Source organism: Bicyclus anynana, chromosome Z, assembly GCF_947172395.1.
Source record: "Bicyclus anynana chromosome Z, ilBicAnyn1.1, whole genome shotgun sequence".
Classification (NCBI taxonomy): Eukaryota; Metazoa; Arthropoda; class Insecta; order Lepidoptera; family Nymphalidae; genus Bicyclus; species Bicyclus anynana.
This window is the reverse complement of record NC_069110.1, coordinates 12,853,986-12,869,553: the sequence shown is the minus strand read 5'-3', so window position 1 is coordinate 12,869,553 and position 15,568 is coordinate 12,853,986. Positions and strand designations below refer to the sequence as shown.

At 32.7% G+C, this 15,568-nt stretch overlaps 1 protein-coding gene across 1 annotated transcript; it reads right to left on the bottom strand.

Annotated features, from left to right (window-relative positions):
- Positions 1–360: 360 nt before the first annotated feature.
- LOC112046300 (nuclear pore complex protein Nup153) lies at positions 361–15,436 on the bottom strand. The gene is made up of 7 exons (XM_024082907.2): positions 15,041–15,436; positions 11,763–11,951; positions 11,142–11,400; positions 10,592–10,888; positions 10,327–10,486; positions 7,242–10,224; positions 361–4,436 (listed from the first exon to the last, which is right to left on the bottom strand). Exons 1-7 carry the CDS (start codon positions 15,104–15,106, stop codon positions 4,278–4,280), a joined length of 4,113 nt encoding a protein of 1,370 aa, XP_023938675.1. The 5' UTR covers positions 15,107–15,436; the 3' UTR covers positions 361–4,277.
- Between the last annotated feature and the right edge of the window lie 132 nt (positions 15,437–15,568).

Sequence of the window (15,568 nt, the reverse complement as noted above, 5' to 3'; positions counted from 1 at the left end):
CTTACATTTAGGGAACGTAGGTACACTAAAAATATTTTTAACGATTTTATTTTACGACTTCACTTTGTTTACATTTTTAATTTACACATTCATGCTAATTTACAGCTTTCTATAGTAAGTCTCTGCGCTAAACCGCGGACGGACGGACATGACGAAACTATAAGGGTTCCTTGTGGACTACGAACCCTAAAAATCGATCCACAATTATAGATGGAAATATCGAAAATAATCTTGAAAATACCTATAAAAAAAAAAATACATGGAGTCGAACATAGAATCTTTTTGGAAGTCGGTTAAAAAAATAATAGTTCTTTTACAAAGTAGTTTCATTGACATTGCTCGAAAAATGAAACAACCAAGACTTTCTGATTTATTTATTTCAATTAAATTATTCAAATGTTGGCGGACATTACAAATGAATAGATTAAATTTTTCTTTATATATATTTCGACAGTGTCTATTACGTTGAGGCACTCTTGAATCATTTCTTTTTACTTATAACCACTAGAAAAATATCCTTATCAAAAACTAAATGCGCCTACGTACGTCTTGAATCTTAATTTTAACGTGTACATATTCCCTTTTGTGAATGTTTGGCGTTAATTGTAACAGAACATGCTTCTCTATATACAAACAAACACACTGAAGGAGGAAATAATAAATGTTTTAAGTATCAAGTAAGTTGTTACTAAAGGTGATATCAGACGGTTCATTTTCGCCTTTCATTCGGTACCCTTTACTCGAAATGAAATGTCTGAACACAAAATGAAACACGAGTGCCGAATGAATTTATTAATGAACCGATCCAATGATGTTAGATTTTATCATTCGGCATCTTTCACTCCAACTCCGAATAAACAAAAATTGAACGGTCTGCACACAGAGAGAACGTTCACTTGGATTCGGCCATTTTGCCTCAAGCTCGGTAGCAGACGCACGTCGGAAAAATAGTAGCAAAATTGTGTTCAAGTGGAATAAGCAAAGTACGCTGCTGAAGAAAACATCAAACATAAAATAAAAACTATACGAACAGATAGTTCTGAATTAAATGATCACAAATTAAATGGATTCCGAGACGCACAACTTCAGCCGATGACATTTTTAAAGTAAATAACAGATGAATGTTCTTTTCGTTGTCATTCGCATCAAGTTGTGTAAACATGGAATGAAAGAAAAATGAAGCATTCATTTGTGTGAATGTTCACTCGAGTGCATCGCCTGATATCAGCTTAAGCAAAGGTTTATTGGTCTACAGGTTCTTATGTCATACTCCCCTGTACTTGTACAAATTAGTCAATAAACAGTAAACCTATTTCGATGCCATTAAAAATAATATCCGGAAATCATATATAGAAAAGTTAAGAATACATACTAGCATTCTTTTGTATTAATTTTTACCAGATAAATATTTGTTAGTATATCATTATAATAACACGCTTTCCTCTACCTTGTCAATTTACTATTACAACCAAAGCCAAAGCTGTCATAAAAAAGAATATCTAAATAATTATCAAAGTAGGAGGAATTCACAATTAACATAATATGTATTAGCAATGTAAACAATCTATACTAATTAAATAAAGCTCAAGACTGTGTTTGGAACTACCAAATTGGATTTCTAAATTTTTACATACTAATAATAATTAATTAAATTAAATTAGTTATGCTTAATGTTATTAATATTAATTAATTTTAATAGTCTATTATGGGTCATTTAGACAATCATCATTCTAGACCCAAAAGTCTATAATATAATGTATATACAGTACAAGTACAGTTAATTTCACAATAATAAAGGTCAACAATGATGAAAATTTTAAACTATTTTTTTCTAGTTTTTGGTATTGTATACAAAAACCACACAATTTAAAGCTAAATCTAATGAATATACTATCTCCTAACATTATTCCTAATATTAAAGTATATTTACACGAAAAACAAAGTAGGAATATATATTTAGATTAAGTTTTCTCAATATTTGACTTGACATCAGTTTGATTAATTGATATTAATAATATATCTATTTGAATTAATCCATATTATTATTATTAAATTAACTCATATTATTACATAATACAAATTCTATAATTAATTAATTATTCATTACTATATTATATTATCGAATCGTAATAATATTGTTGTGCACAAACAAGTTGTAATTAGGAGTCATATTTTTTTTATACACATAAATCATATATTTTTTACTTTTCATAATATGTGTAAACCTACTTCACAAGCCTTTTACAATTCTGAAGATTTTATAAAAATAAAGAAAGGTTCGACAAATAGTGATACGACCAGCCGAGACATTTGTACCCATAGAATATGCCTAGATGAATAGGGTAGTTGACTAATATCTTTTAAATAATTAGGTGTAGTCCATTGAAAAGTTACATTTGGGGTTGCGTTTTTTAGAGGACGCAAAATTATTTTTTTGCTGTGTAGGGGAGTCAGTGTAAAGCTAAAACCAAGTTTGTGGGGTCGTCACCCTTGTCCCGCCGCCGCCATCTTGAAAATAAGGGTTGAAATGGTTTTTACGATATATCTCGTAAACTATTTATCTTTAAAAAAAATTTGTTAATATTTTTTTAGCTAATTAAATTTTCTACTTTGGTTCAGTAACTTTTTGTCGTAGAAAAATAAATAAAAAAGTTATAAGCAAAAATGTTCATAAATTCCAGAAAAAAAATATTTTTTTCGATATAACTTTTTCTATCATTTTACGAAAAACATATTTTTTTTCTGAAATTTCTGAACATTTTTGCTTATAACTTATTTATTTATTGTTCTACGACAAAAAATTACTGAACCAAAGTTGTAGAGAATTTAATTTGCTAAAAAAATATTAACATTTTGTTTTTATCAGATAAATAGTTTACAAAATATATCGTAAAAACCATTTCAACCCGTATTTTCAAGATGGCGGCCGCGGGACAATGGTGGCGACCCCATAAACTTGGTTTTAGCTTTATACTGACCCTCCCCTACACAGCAAAAAAAAAAATTGCGTCCTCTAAAAAACGCAAGGTAAGGCCTAAAAATGTAACATTTCAATGGACCAGTGGTGTATCTACCGTTTGCGTTTTATCCATTAATTAAGGGAAACCATATATATAAAATGTTTCGACATGTGACACCATTAGTGAAATAGAATTAGAATGGTGGCAATACATGGGCATACAAAAATCTTTCAAATGCAATCTGAAAGATGTTATAATTTTAATTATAAGGCCGTCCTCGATTAGAATAAATAAAGAAAGAAATGGCATGTTTTTACTTACATATTATTATTATGTTGGAACATTTCATGTTCATTTCTTCACACAGTACCAGTTATACAAGCGCCGTATACCTAAGAAAATCACTTGACTGGTCAGTTTCACTAGATTATTATAATTTTTTTTTTCAATTTTTACACATACATACATCACTTAAAGTATTCAATCACTGTGAAGACCAGCTTCGATTTTAACGTAGCTGTTCAAATTTATATAAACAAAACATTATATATAGTAAACACAAATAAAGAATAAGAGTACCTATAAATGAAAGAAAAAATAAAGCTGGGTAACAAAATAAACAATTTCTTATCGTTAATTATAAAAAAATACAAAGACTAAGAACTGAGACAAAATCGCATAAGACATTGATAACAATGCTAACACAATACTTTTCCTTTCGTACCTTTAGTAATAAAGTCAAGACTATACTAGTATGTGATAATAATATGTGTAATATAAACAAAAAAAGCCTACATTTTCAGTTCAGGCGTATTCAACACATTTAATATTAATCCTTGTTATTTTAGTTATATGTTAGTATTGCTTGAAAATACAAAAGAGCTACAATATAAAAAAAAAACTTTTCACGTCAACATAAATAAAAAAAAGCCTACAATATTTCTGATTTAGGCATGTCAAACAACTTAAAACATTTCTGTTGGCAAGTCAGTACTATTTTTCAAGCAACACTAATATATATAAAATATAAACATTGTGTATAGTTTTTGGTATTGTATACAAAAACCACATCATTTAAAGCTTAAGCTAAATATATCATACTCTCTTAACATGATTCTTAATAAGTTTATTTATATTATAAAAAAATAATGTCCTACTTTTCCGACTAAATCATAATATTTCCTGCTTCTTATATATCAGTTTACTGTTGTTATAACTTAGAGAAATACTGCATAAACACTTAAGAGGTGTGATTTTACATGTACTTTTATTTTTAGTTTTATATTTTAGGCTATATCATAAGTTTATAGTAGATTTTTACTGTTGGAAATTTCGTCGAACTGCTCTTCTCATTGGTCGTCTGCCAGTAGTATTTAAGGTTGTACCCGCAGTGCCAATATTGAATCGTCTGGGTGCTGCTGGGGACGTTGTCTGGGCTCCAAAGTTGTATACTCCTCCTTGTGTCTGCGGTTGTTGCTATAAATAACAAAACCATAGGGATAATGACAGTTTTTTAAATTGTATATAAATTAAGAGTATGCTAGTAAAGCTATTTTGTAAAAGTAACAGGGTATCGGATAGAAGCAGGCTTTACTTTGCGGAAGTTCATCATGATTATATAAATATATCCCGAAACCGTTGACTCTACAGATTCAACATCTCCTGAGGATGCTCCGGTTTCGGGGTGAAACGTACGTAGAGAGTATTATATAGATTTGTATGGGCGTTCAAACAAAATTACTAATATCTTTGTTTTTTGTTCGTTTATGTTTATAGTTGAAATATTAACAAAATGTCACATTTAATGTAAGGAAGCTAAAACTGTATTAATTTTCATCTAAGTACGATAAACGAAGAAGAAGAAGAAATACTTTTTTTAATAGGTTTTGAAATTTATAATCTTATTTATTTTGCAAATATCCAGCCAATCTTTGCTTTTTATGTATCATAAAAATAATGACTTCCGGTTTAACTGCTGTCAGAGAAAGTGTCTTGAAAATTTCGTCCACTTAAAAATTCATGTTTCATCACAAAAACCAAAGTTCAAGTGTTAAAACTGTGCAAAAACGAAAGATGAATTCACAATAAAACTGTTAAAAGTGCTAAAAACTGTATATATGACATATAACAATACATATAACACGTACATCATAACATGACAAGTAACAACTATCTGTGAAAAAAATACTAACGACTTCCGGCACTTGACAAGCGCTTCTAGTATTGCCATTACGATTTATTTGAGTATAGACGATCCTGTGTGACCATTTAAGGCGCAGACTAACTACATAAGGACTAGTATTTTTTTTTTTTATTCTTTACAAGTTAGCCCTTGACTAAAATCTCACCTGATGGTAAGTGATGATGTAATCTAAGACGGAAGCGGGCTAACTTGTTAGGGGAGGATGAAAATCCACACTCCTTTCGGTTTCTACACGACATCGTACCGGAACGCTAAATCGCTTGGCGGTACGTCTTTGTCGGTAGGGTGGTAACTAGCAACGGCCGAAGCCTCCCACCAGCTAGTCCTATCGAACCCAGGACCTCCGTCAATAAATCCACCGCACATACCACTGCGCCACGGAGGCCGTCAAAAAAGTATCGTACTCAAATTCGCAAAGGCTCAGACTAATTACATGAGGATTCGTATCTCACCCAAATTCGCGAACAAAGTTGTCTGTCATTTTCTGAGGAGAACGAGCTTTGATTTTAGATCTGTTATATAAGGATAAACCTACCAATAGCAAGCAGCAGAAAAATAGAAAAACAACACCATGGATGCTAAAATGCAAGTGATTCTAGATAAAATGTGTGAAATGCAAAGGGACTCTCAGATACAAGCGAAAATCCTAACAGTAAGTTTTAATAAAACTACAGCACAATCGACCACATTCACACAATCAAACAAATTTTAGAAAAGAGTATCAAAAGCCTGTTTATATAATTTTCGTAGACTACTAAAGCATTTGATAGCTTGAATAACAACTACATTTGGTCAACACTAAAACAGCAAGGAGTGGACATCTGCTACATAAATGTCATGCAAAACATTTACAAACAAAGCAAAGGGAGTATAAAACTGGAAACGATAGGTAGTCCATTTCCTATAGACAGAGGTGTCAGACAAGGAGAACCGCTGTCACCAAATTTGTTTACTGCAGTGCTGGAGAATATCTACAAAAGCCTTGACTGGGCTGAATATGGTCTTAACATAAATGGCCGTCGCCTAAATCATTTGAGATTTGCAGACGATCTCATCTTGCTGGAAGAGGACCTATATAAAATACAAATAATGGTACAGTCTTTAGCCAGTAAAAGTAAAGAAGTAGGCCTTTTAATGAATACTGCAAAAACAAAACTAATGACTAACTCAAAAGAGATGGAAATAAGCTCGATTACATACAAGAGTATGTGTATTTGGGTCAGATAATTGCTCCTATAGACCAAATGTCAAAAGAAGTAAACAAGAGAATCGCTAGTGGGTGGAGAAAATCTAAAGGTCTAAACCTAAAGGTAAAAACTGGTCACTAAAGGAAATAATGAAAAGCAAAGAAATAAGTATGTCCATTAAGAGGAGAACCTTCAACATGTCTATACTCCCATGTATAACATACGGAAGCGAAACTTGGTCCCTTATCAAAAACATAGAGAAAAGATAGCTAAATGTCAGAGGACAATGGAAAGAAGTATGTTGGGTATAAGACTAACGGACAGAATCACCTCAAGTGAGATAAAACATAGGACAAAGCTTGCTGATGTTCTCATTAGAATCGACCACTGAAATGGCGTTGGACGGGACACATGTTGCGCTGCATTACCGATAAATGGAGCAAGGAGGTGACACTCTGGTACCCAAGAGACAGTACCAGACAACGTGAACGTCCAATACGAAGGCGGAGGACGACATCCGCCTAACCCTGGGGCCATGCTGGACCAGAGTTGCGGCTGACAGGGTGCAGTGGAAGAATCTGGAGGAGACCTATGTCAGGAAACACTTTGAACAGCGGGACATAATATAATCAATCAAATCAAACACAACACTCATGTAACCAAAAGCTGTTTAAAATAAAAGCCTATTTTATTATCATAAAAATAAATATATTCAAACCTAGTCATCATCCCCATTATATACTAAATAGTAAATACATATTTATCAGTATGTCCACTGCTGGACATAGAACTATTATTCAGACATCTGAACACACATGTCTTAATGGCTATTCGCAAAATGTTTTTATTTATATAAATATGTAGTAAAAAAGTAAAAAAAAAACAACTGACCTGTCCAAATCCAAATACTCCGGGAACTTGTTGTGTCCCAAAATTGAATGTTGGTGTAGGAACAGGGTTCGATGGCGGAGCTTCAAAAGTCGATATTGAAGGGTTGACTGATCCAAACATTGAGCCACTTGTGTTCAATGTTCCAAACATTCCCACTGAATTTCCGTTATTGTTAACCGCCTGGTTTCCAAATAAATTCGGAGTACTTTGGCTTTGTACTCCAGGTGAAAACATATCAGGCTGATTATTATTATTGTTTCCTTGGCTTGACATGTCAAAGATGTTTTGTGTTGGTTGTGCGAAAGTACCGAAAGTTGGCGTAGGTGTATTGTAAGAACTCATTTGCATAGATGGGCCAAAAGAAAAGTTTATAGACTTTTGCACATTATTCGAACCAGTATTCGGTGAAAATATATTAGAATTGTTATTACTTAATGACCACACATTTTCTTTCTTTTCTAGCGCTCCGAAAATTCCTCCCGACGATGCCCCAACCGAATTATTAGGTGCATCCAAATTGTTTCCCATGGGCAGTTGAAGCGACCCTATATTGTTATTAGAACTATTTTGGTTCAAAGACCATCTATTATTATCTTTTTTTGTTTGCAATGCAAATGGATTACCAGATTGAATTGCTGGTAAGTTGTTAACAGTTTGGTCTAAGTTGTTTTCTGAAGTCATTTTAATTGCATCCAGTTGATAACTTGTTGGCCACATTGGGTTTCCATTCTTTGCTGTTCCAACCAAAGCTCCTGATGATAATGAATTTGAAGGCAGGGAGATCCCTCCTACAGTCTTTTCTGCTGGCAATCCAGATGTAATAGTATTAGATAATCCAAATGTAACAGTATTAGATAATCCAGATGTGACAGTATTGGTTGTTGCACTAGGCAATCCGTTGCTTGGTAAATGATTGCCAGTATTTGATGTCTGTAAACTAAATAAGGGTTGTTCCAGTTTATTTCCAAAGGTAAAATTAAACTTTGGCTTCTCTGCTTGTGTAACTTGATTACTGGCACCAAAACTAAATACTGGCACACTAGACAGCGGTGACGCCGTAACTGTGGTTGTTATTTCACTTTTATTAAATAATTGTAATGATGAAGGTATTGGTTCTGTTTTAGAAAAAAAATTTATTGATGACATACTGACAGGTTCACTTTTTTGGAAGAAAGAAATAGGGGAAGATGTTTGTGTGGACAGAATTGCAGAAACTGTCGTAGTTGGAGCAGAAAATAATTGTAATCCTGTTTTGACGGTAGAAGCTGAAAAGCTGAAAGTACTTTCACAAACTTTGACATCTACTGCAGTTGTGGTTGTGGATGGAACAGCCTGTCTATTGTTAACATTTAGTGCTTCTTGTCCAAAGATTCCTACCTCTGATGCAGTTGTAGTCACTGTATGAGCATTTGATGGAATGCCAAATAAACCGCCTGTCTTTTCTGTATTTTGAGGCTGAGTTACATTGGGTTCTTCTATATTCAGACCTTCTGGGCCTTTTTCATCTTTTTCATCAATCTCTATTAAATTAGGAGAATATGTATTTGCTTCAGTCGAGATGGTTAAAAGATTAGTGATAATAGGTGTTGATGGTGCAATTGATTTTGTAACTCCAAATGTGAATGTTTGTTTTGGAGAATCTTCTACAATTGTTCCCTCCTCAGAAGCACCCATCAGTTTTGGTGCACGAAAGGTAAATGTGGAAGAAAAACTAGGTAATAGATTATTATTCTTTTCAGCATCTTTAACAGGTGTAATTAATTGTGGACTAGACATGGTGTCAATTATTTCTTTTGGTTTTAGAACATTTTGAGTAGGTTCAATTCCAAATTTAAAAGTTGTATTTTGAGCACTGCTAAATTTGAATTGTTTCCCATCATTTTCTTTTATTTTGCCAGGTCTTTGTGAATCACAGCAGACGCATATATCTTTATTTTTATCATTGCGAACCAAGCAGACCGTACATTCCCATTGATCATTTTGTAAGTTCATGATATTTGTTATAGTAGAAGTATCACTTGCCTGAATGTTTGGAACATTTGGCTTTTCATTGTCTTCATCCATAAGTTCTGCTGGAGTTTGCTTTGATCCACCACACGCTACGCATTTATCAGCGGTAATTTTATTCTTTACCCAGCAAACTTCACATTTCCATTCACTAACAACGTTCTCAGCTTTCGATGTAACACATGGTGTAATTTCTTGAGATTTGGTAGTAACAGAAAAAATGCTATTGTCTTTCCCTTTGTCATTGACCACCCACTTAATCCAACAATCCTGACTTTTCGATCTAGATTCATGTATACTATTTTTTTCACAATCTGTACATGTTTCTAAATGTCCCCCGATTAAAGCAATTTCACTCGTAGATTGGTGCTTTATTATGCTATCAGCCCTTAATGGTCTAGCACCATTACAACAAACACATTTGTCAGAGGCTGCTTTATTAGAAACCCAACAATCATTACATTTCCAAGTTTGAGCTTGTTCTCCTGGTTTTAATTTATTATTTGTAATAGAAAGAGATGTGTTCTCTTCCTGCCCTATTATCTGCCCATCTGGGCTAGCAAATGTAAAGTTAGGAAGCAAAGAAGAATTTTCTTCTGTTTGAACATTTATCATAACAGGACTAGAAAATTTAAAAGAATTATTGTTTATAATACTTTCCGGCTCTCTAACAACTTCAGTTTTGTTACAATGGCCGGATTCCTCATCTATTGTGGAAATGGTGGGCACTGTATTACCTGTGGTAGTACTAATAGCAGGACTAGCAGTCTTGAGAGCAGTAGTTCCATTTGTATTGTTTTCACGGGACACTGAGGTGCCAAATGTAAACTTAGGTAAATTATTTTGATCAATTTGTAGAACAGCGGTTGGAAGATGAACTACAGCTGGATTGTCATTTTTGGCAACTGTAGAAACTTCACGGTCGACAGTTTTGATCTTGGGTTTAATGGTTGTAGGTAAGTTTGGTGGATTGTCACTGTAATACAAAAAAAAAAAATTAAAATTTTGTAGCTGTTTTATATTAATATTGTTTTTATTTACAATTAGTATACTTTACTTTAATATTGTGTTAATTTACCTTTGCTTCTTTCGAATTGGATATGGTGCTATGGCTTGTGAGCTACTATGGGAAGCAATTAGTTGGCGGGCAGCACTGGTGGTTGCTGTTAATTTAGATCTTCTTTTAAGTTGTAATATTTCTGCATATTTCGGCAAATATAGTTCTTGTGTTTTGTATGCTAAAATAAATCAAAGTATATACACATTATACATTATAGACACACTCACACACACATTATAGTTGTACTTCTTAAAAGAAACTTTCTCAATAATATGAAACATACCATTATTTGTCAGAGATTTATCCAAGGAGTCATTAGTATTTGCAAATTGTGATATCCTTTTAGCTTCTATTATTGGAGAAGAATAATTTTCCAGTAACTCCATTACACGTCTAGTAGCATAACTAACATCAACAGTCTCATTTCCTGAATTTTTACCAATTAATGCATCTTTCTTGTGTGTAATATTTGGTTGATTTATGTAAGTACTTGATGCACCACCATACCTTGTGTAGCCAGAATAAAATGGTGAACTAAATAAAGCTGGTTTCTTAAGTTGTGGACTACACTGCTGTTTATCTAAAAATCAATTTTAAATTTCATATAATTGGTACAAAAATAATTCGTTTAGCAAAAATTTAATACCACCTTTACTCCATTTAGTTAGACAAGGGCAGTATACTGACAGCAGTAAGCAATTTGTATAATAAGAAACATATGAAAAAGCAGAGAACATGAATATATGATGTGATGGATAATTTGTTAATTGCACCATTCATTGATTACAAGAGTAAATAAAAGAGTAATATACTTTGATCTTGTATCTACATACCCCAATAATATGGTTTATCAGTAACTGGTGTTCCAAACAGTGACTTTCGTTTTTGTATGTTTTGGTTCTGACTTTTGCTTGAAGAAGAATTTTGCAAATTATGTACTGCTGGGTCAATAACTTGTTCGACAATTGCTTCTTTAACAAGGGATGAAACAGGTGTTGACACTTTTGATGGTCTAAATGAATTTATGGTGCTAGTAGTGTTTAATTCACTAATTGTTGCAATAGGTTCTGTATTAGTGCCAGTAGTTTTAGTCTGAAAATAATTTTTTTTTAATTCAATTGTTGTATACTGTAAAATAATATTATACTAATATTGACTACAGAATATTTTGCATGTCTCTATTCCAATTAAAATAAACATATTCAAACTTATCCCTTTGCAATCACAAGAGTATTATAAATGCAAAAGTTTTTATGGATGTTTGTTACTCTTGAACACCAGTTGCAGCAATTTGGCTGAAATTTGGAATAGAGAAAAATTTTATTCTGGATTAACACATGGGCTACTTTTCATCCCGAAAAATCCATGGTTCCCGCGAGATTTGTGAAAAACAGAATTTCACGGGGATGTCTTTGAAGCTGTGGGCGTCCACTAGTATTAATTAATATTCTTACTTCTGGTTTGTTTGGTGATGATGGTGTGCTATAGCGCATTCTTTTAGCAGGCGGTTCCTCTGGCATGTATTGACCTTCATCTTCTGAATCAGACCCATATGTATCAGAGGAACATGGACTAGAGAACCATTTTGTAATAGTAGATGGTAGTAATCTTGATATTTTTGATTTCACATTGCTGACAAATGACTGAAACAAAATTAATTAAATATTGTAGTGGATAATTAAATGTGCGCTGTTTTTAAATGTTAGTATACCTTATGGCAAATATGTTACACAATCAAAAAGTATTCACGGCTGTTCGACCACATAGAAATTCAAATACAACTGCAATGCAACCTACAGGGTGTCAGCTACCCAGGCAAAAAAAGAAACAAATAAATCAACCTTGGAATGAAAGCTGGTGAGCGGAGCGCAAATAAGTTGCTGATGCATAGAAGGCAAAATGACTGAGCGAGATAAGTGATTCTTGTTTTCGTGTTGTCCGTGTTTTCCATTTAATATATGGGGATAATATATTTAATAATAGGGGTTAAAGTATGAAATTGCCGTTTTATTGCAATAGGTTTTTTGAATTGACATAGAATCTTCATGGTTTGAGGTTTTCGAATGAAACTTTTTTCAAATGGTTTCTATGATGTTATTTTTTTAAAAAATGTGAAACATTTGAATATCGGCTTTCAATTGTTTTTGTTATTCTTTAGACAAGAAAGATGGATACTGCGAAAATTCGAGTGATTTTTGAATACGAGTTCCGACGCGGAACTAACGCGGGAGAAACAGCCCGCAATATCAATGCTGCGTTTGGAGAGGGGTCTACTAATGAACGCACCGTGCGATTTTGGTTTAAACGCTTTCGTGATGGAAATTTCGACTTAAAAAATGAGCCACGAGGAAGACCGCCCACACAGGTGAATAACGATGAATTAAGAGAGATAGTGGAAGCCGATCCTAGTCAAACTGCCCAGGAATTAGCGGCATGGTTTAACGTTACCTTACCCACAATATTGACTCACTTGCGTCAAATCAATAAAATAAAAAAATACGAAAATGGGTGCCTCATAATTTGATGTTGAAACTTGTGTTGCCTTGTTGACCTGGCAACAACGGTTGAATAATGGCAATTGTTTTGATTAAATAAATTTGTTAAAAATTAAATAATAAACAATTTAGATTTTCAGTACAAATCAGCAATTTCATACTTTAACCCCTAATAATATACTTAATGCTTAAAAAGAAAATTACAATATCAAGTAAATTAATTAGTACATAACCTTACTTAAAATTATTGTTATGTTAGACTTTATTTATTCAGCCAACAACAAATACATATTAATAATTAAGTTAAAACTAAGAAGTAACAGTATGTTAAATTTAAGTTTATAATTAATAAATACTTATACAAGAAATAATTAAAATAAATATATAATTACAATAATATATATATAGCAATATTTAAATAATAAAAATATACATACTTACAACTATATATACATACATAAATACACACATATAATATATACATATTATTTAAAAGTGAAGATAGTGAAAAAAGATAGTGCTTTTTAAAGTCTGTGTTAAGTGTCATAAAGGGAAAAATGTGTTAATTTTTATATTAATAAAGATACATGTTTAAAATTTGGTACCCTTAATATATTTAATTTGTTAATTGAATACCAAATAAATTTTCTACTCATTCTGACAAATTGAACAAAGCGTCTGGTGACACAAGAGTTGGCGCTTATTATGGCCCATAGATTAAGCCTGCAAACACTCAAAAGAGGATTTACCAAGCCACAACCCACATCTAACAATAAAACTACTTAAACTTAAACATAGCAAACTTAAAACAGTAACGGAACTAATGACAGGGTACTGATCACTAAATAAAAACCTTTCGGTTCTGGGTATAACCGACAGTCCTCTGTGCAAAGCATGCATAGAGGAAGAAGAAACCCTGACACATGTTATGCTTAGACGCAGAGGTGTATCTAAACAAAGTGCATTGGATCCCCAGCAACACACCAAAAGGCGTCCATCAACCTGGGTGGCTTGCTAAGCTTCTGGAGTGAGCTCGGTTGGCTGGAGTGACTCCAACAGGGTCCAGGACCAAATGGACCAACACACAACGGCCAACCCCTAGTGGCCAAGTGGGAAAAGGCCCAGGAAAGAAGAAGAAGCCTTGCCATTCAGAGGGAATAGTGCCAGCGTATCATGTACCTTGCATAATTAGATGGTGTATATTTCTTATAATTATTTTATTTATTATAAATTTAAACTGAATATACTGTTGATTCTTAGTTTTAATTTTGTTAGATTAATAAATTTTATCTTAGTTATTAATATGTATATGTTGTTGACTGAATAAACCTGTAAGAAAAACCAGTAAATTGTTCATTTTAATACCCCATTCTTATTTTCCCTCAATTATTTATATTTTTTTCAATCAGCACTATACACATGTAACTAATAGCTAAATTAATGTAAGCAAACAAGCAGTGCTTCCACTCTGCTACTCTGTGTAATTTAAATTGAGTGATTTCAAAAATAACATGTACTTAGTTGTTAGTATGTTATTTTTGCATATTTCATCAAAGTTTATTTATCAAATTAAAAAGACCATGTTATACATTTGATACAAAAAACAATATTACCAAAATTTGAGTTATCTTGTATAAATTGCTGGTGTCGATCAGGATTTTTACACATAAATAAACCAGAGAACAGATTCTGATGAAATTGGGTAAAGAGATAAAATTGGAACTTGAAGCAGAACATACACTACTTTTTATTCCAGAAAAAGTTCTCGCGGGCTTTGAGAAAAACTTCATTGCACACAAAGTTGCAGTTTTCCACTAGTCTTATATATAACTATCATGGCTGACAGCTTTTTGCCTGTTTGTACAAGAGATTAATTTAAAGAAATATTCTATTATTCAAAATATGATGTATTTCTATGATTTAATAGGATGATGATGAACAAATCAAGATATTTTTAATGAAAGAGTGGACTAGCCTGTTTTCACACTCAATTGTAGAATAGAAAAAACTGGTTAAAAACGAAAAAATTGTTCTATTTCAATAATCGTGAAGTGATATCCTGTATTTTGATCATGTCGTCTAAGTAATCGCTTACATGCACAAAAAATATGATCCTGAAATATATTATGGGCAATTTATTCAGTCGCTAAGCTGAGCGTCGTATTAAAATTGTAAAAATATACATCTACGCGTGAGGCAAGCCGCTCAGTCGGAAGAGCGGGAACTCGAAAACTTACGTTATTGGCGTCATTTTCAGGTCTAGGATGCTTCCGGCCCTTTCTTGGTGGGGGATCCGCACTCATTTTGATATTTCACTGGATTACAAATGCTACAATTATAACTTTTTACGTGTATATTCGATTTAATTTGGATAAAGCTGTATCAAAATTGCAAAAACGTGACAAAAATGGCGACTGTAATAATTGTCAGAGGCAATTGAATTGAGCATAGCCGAACAGAACAAACAGCGCATCAAGTTTAACTTTTTAACGGTATCACAAAATTAGATCACTAATCACGAAAAAAAAACAAGTAATACGCATTAAATAGAACAATAATTATTAATAATTCGACAAGGCATCACAAGAAATTTGACCAAAGCTCCCGAAAGTACAGCGAAGAAAGGAAAGACCACAGATGAAGAAAAGAAATACGAAATTATCAGTACAACAGAATACAGATTAAAAACCAACAGATTATTAAATATAAAATAGATTAGAATGTTGTCCACAAATAAAAACTTGTTGCAGACCATAGACAGAAAT

Excerpts from the sequence above, each read along its gene's own strand:
- LOC112046300 (XM_024082907.2), bottom strand. The coding sequence starts at position 15,106 with ATGAGTGCGGATCCCCCACCAAGAAAGGGCCGGAAGCATCCTAGACCT. Across the intron at positions 11,401-11,762 it reads CATCACCAAACAAACCAGAA|ACTAAAACTACTGGCACTAA; the intron begins GTAAGAATATTA and ends AATTATTTTCAG. Across the intron at positions 10,889-11,141 it reads TGATAAACCATATTATTGGG|ATAAACAGCAGTGTAGTCCA; the intron begins GTATGTAGATAC and ends ATTGATTTTTAG.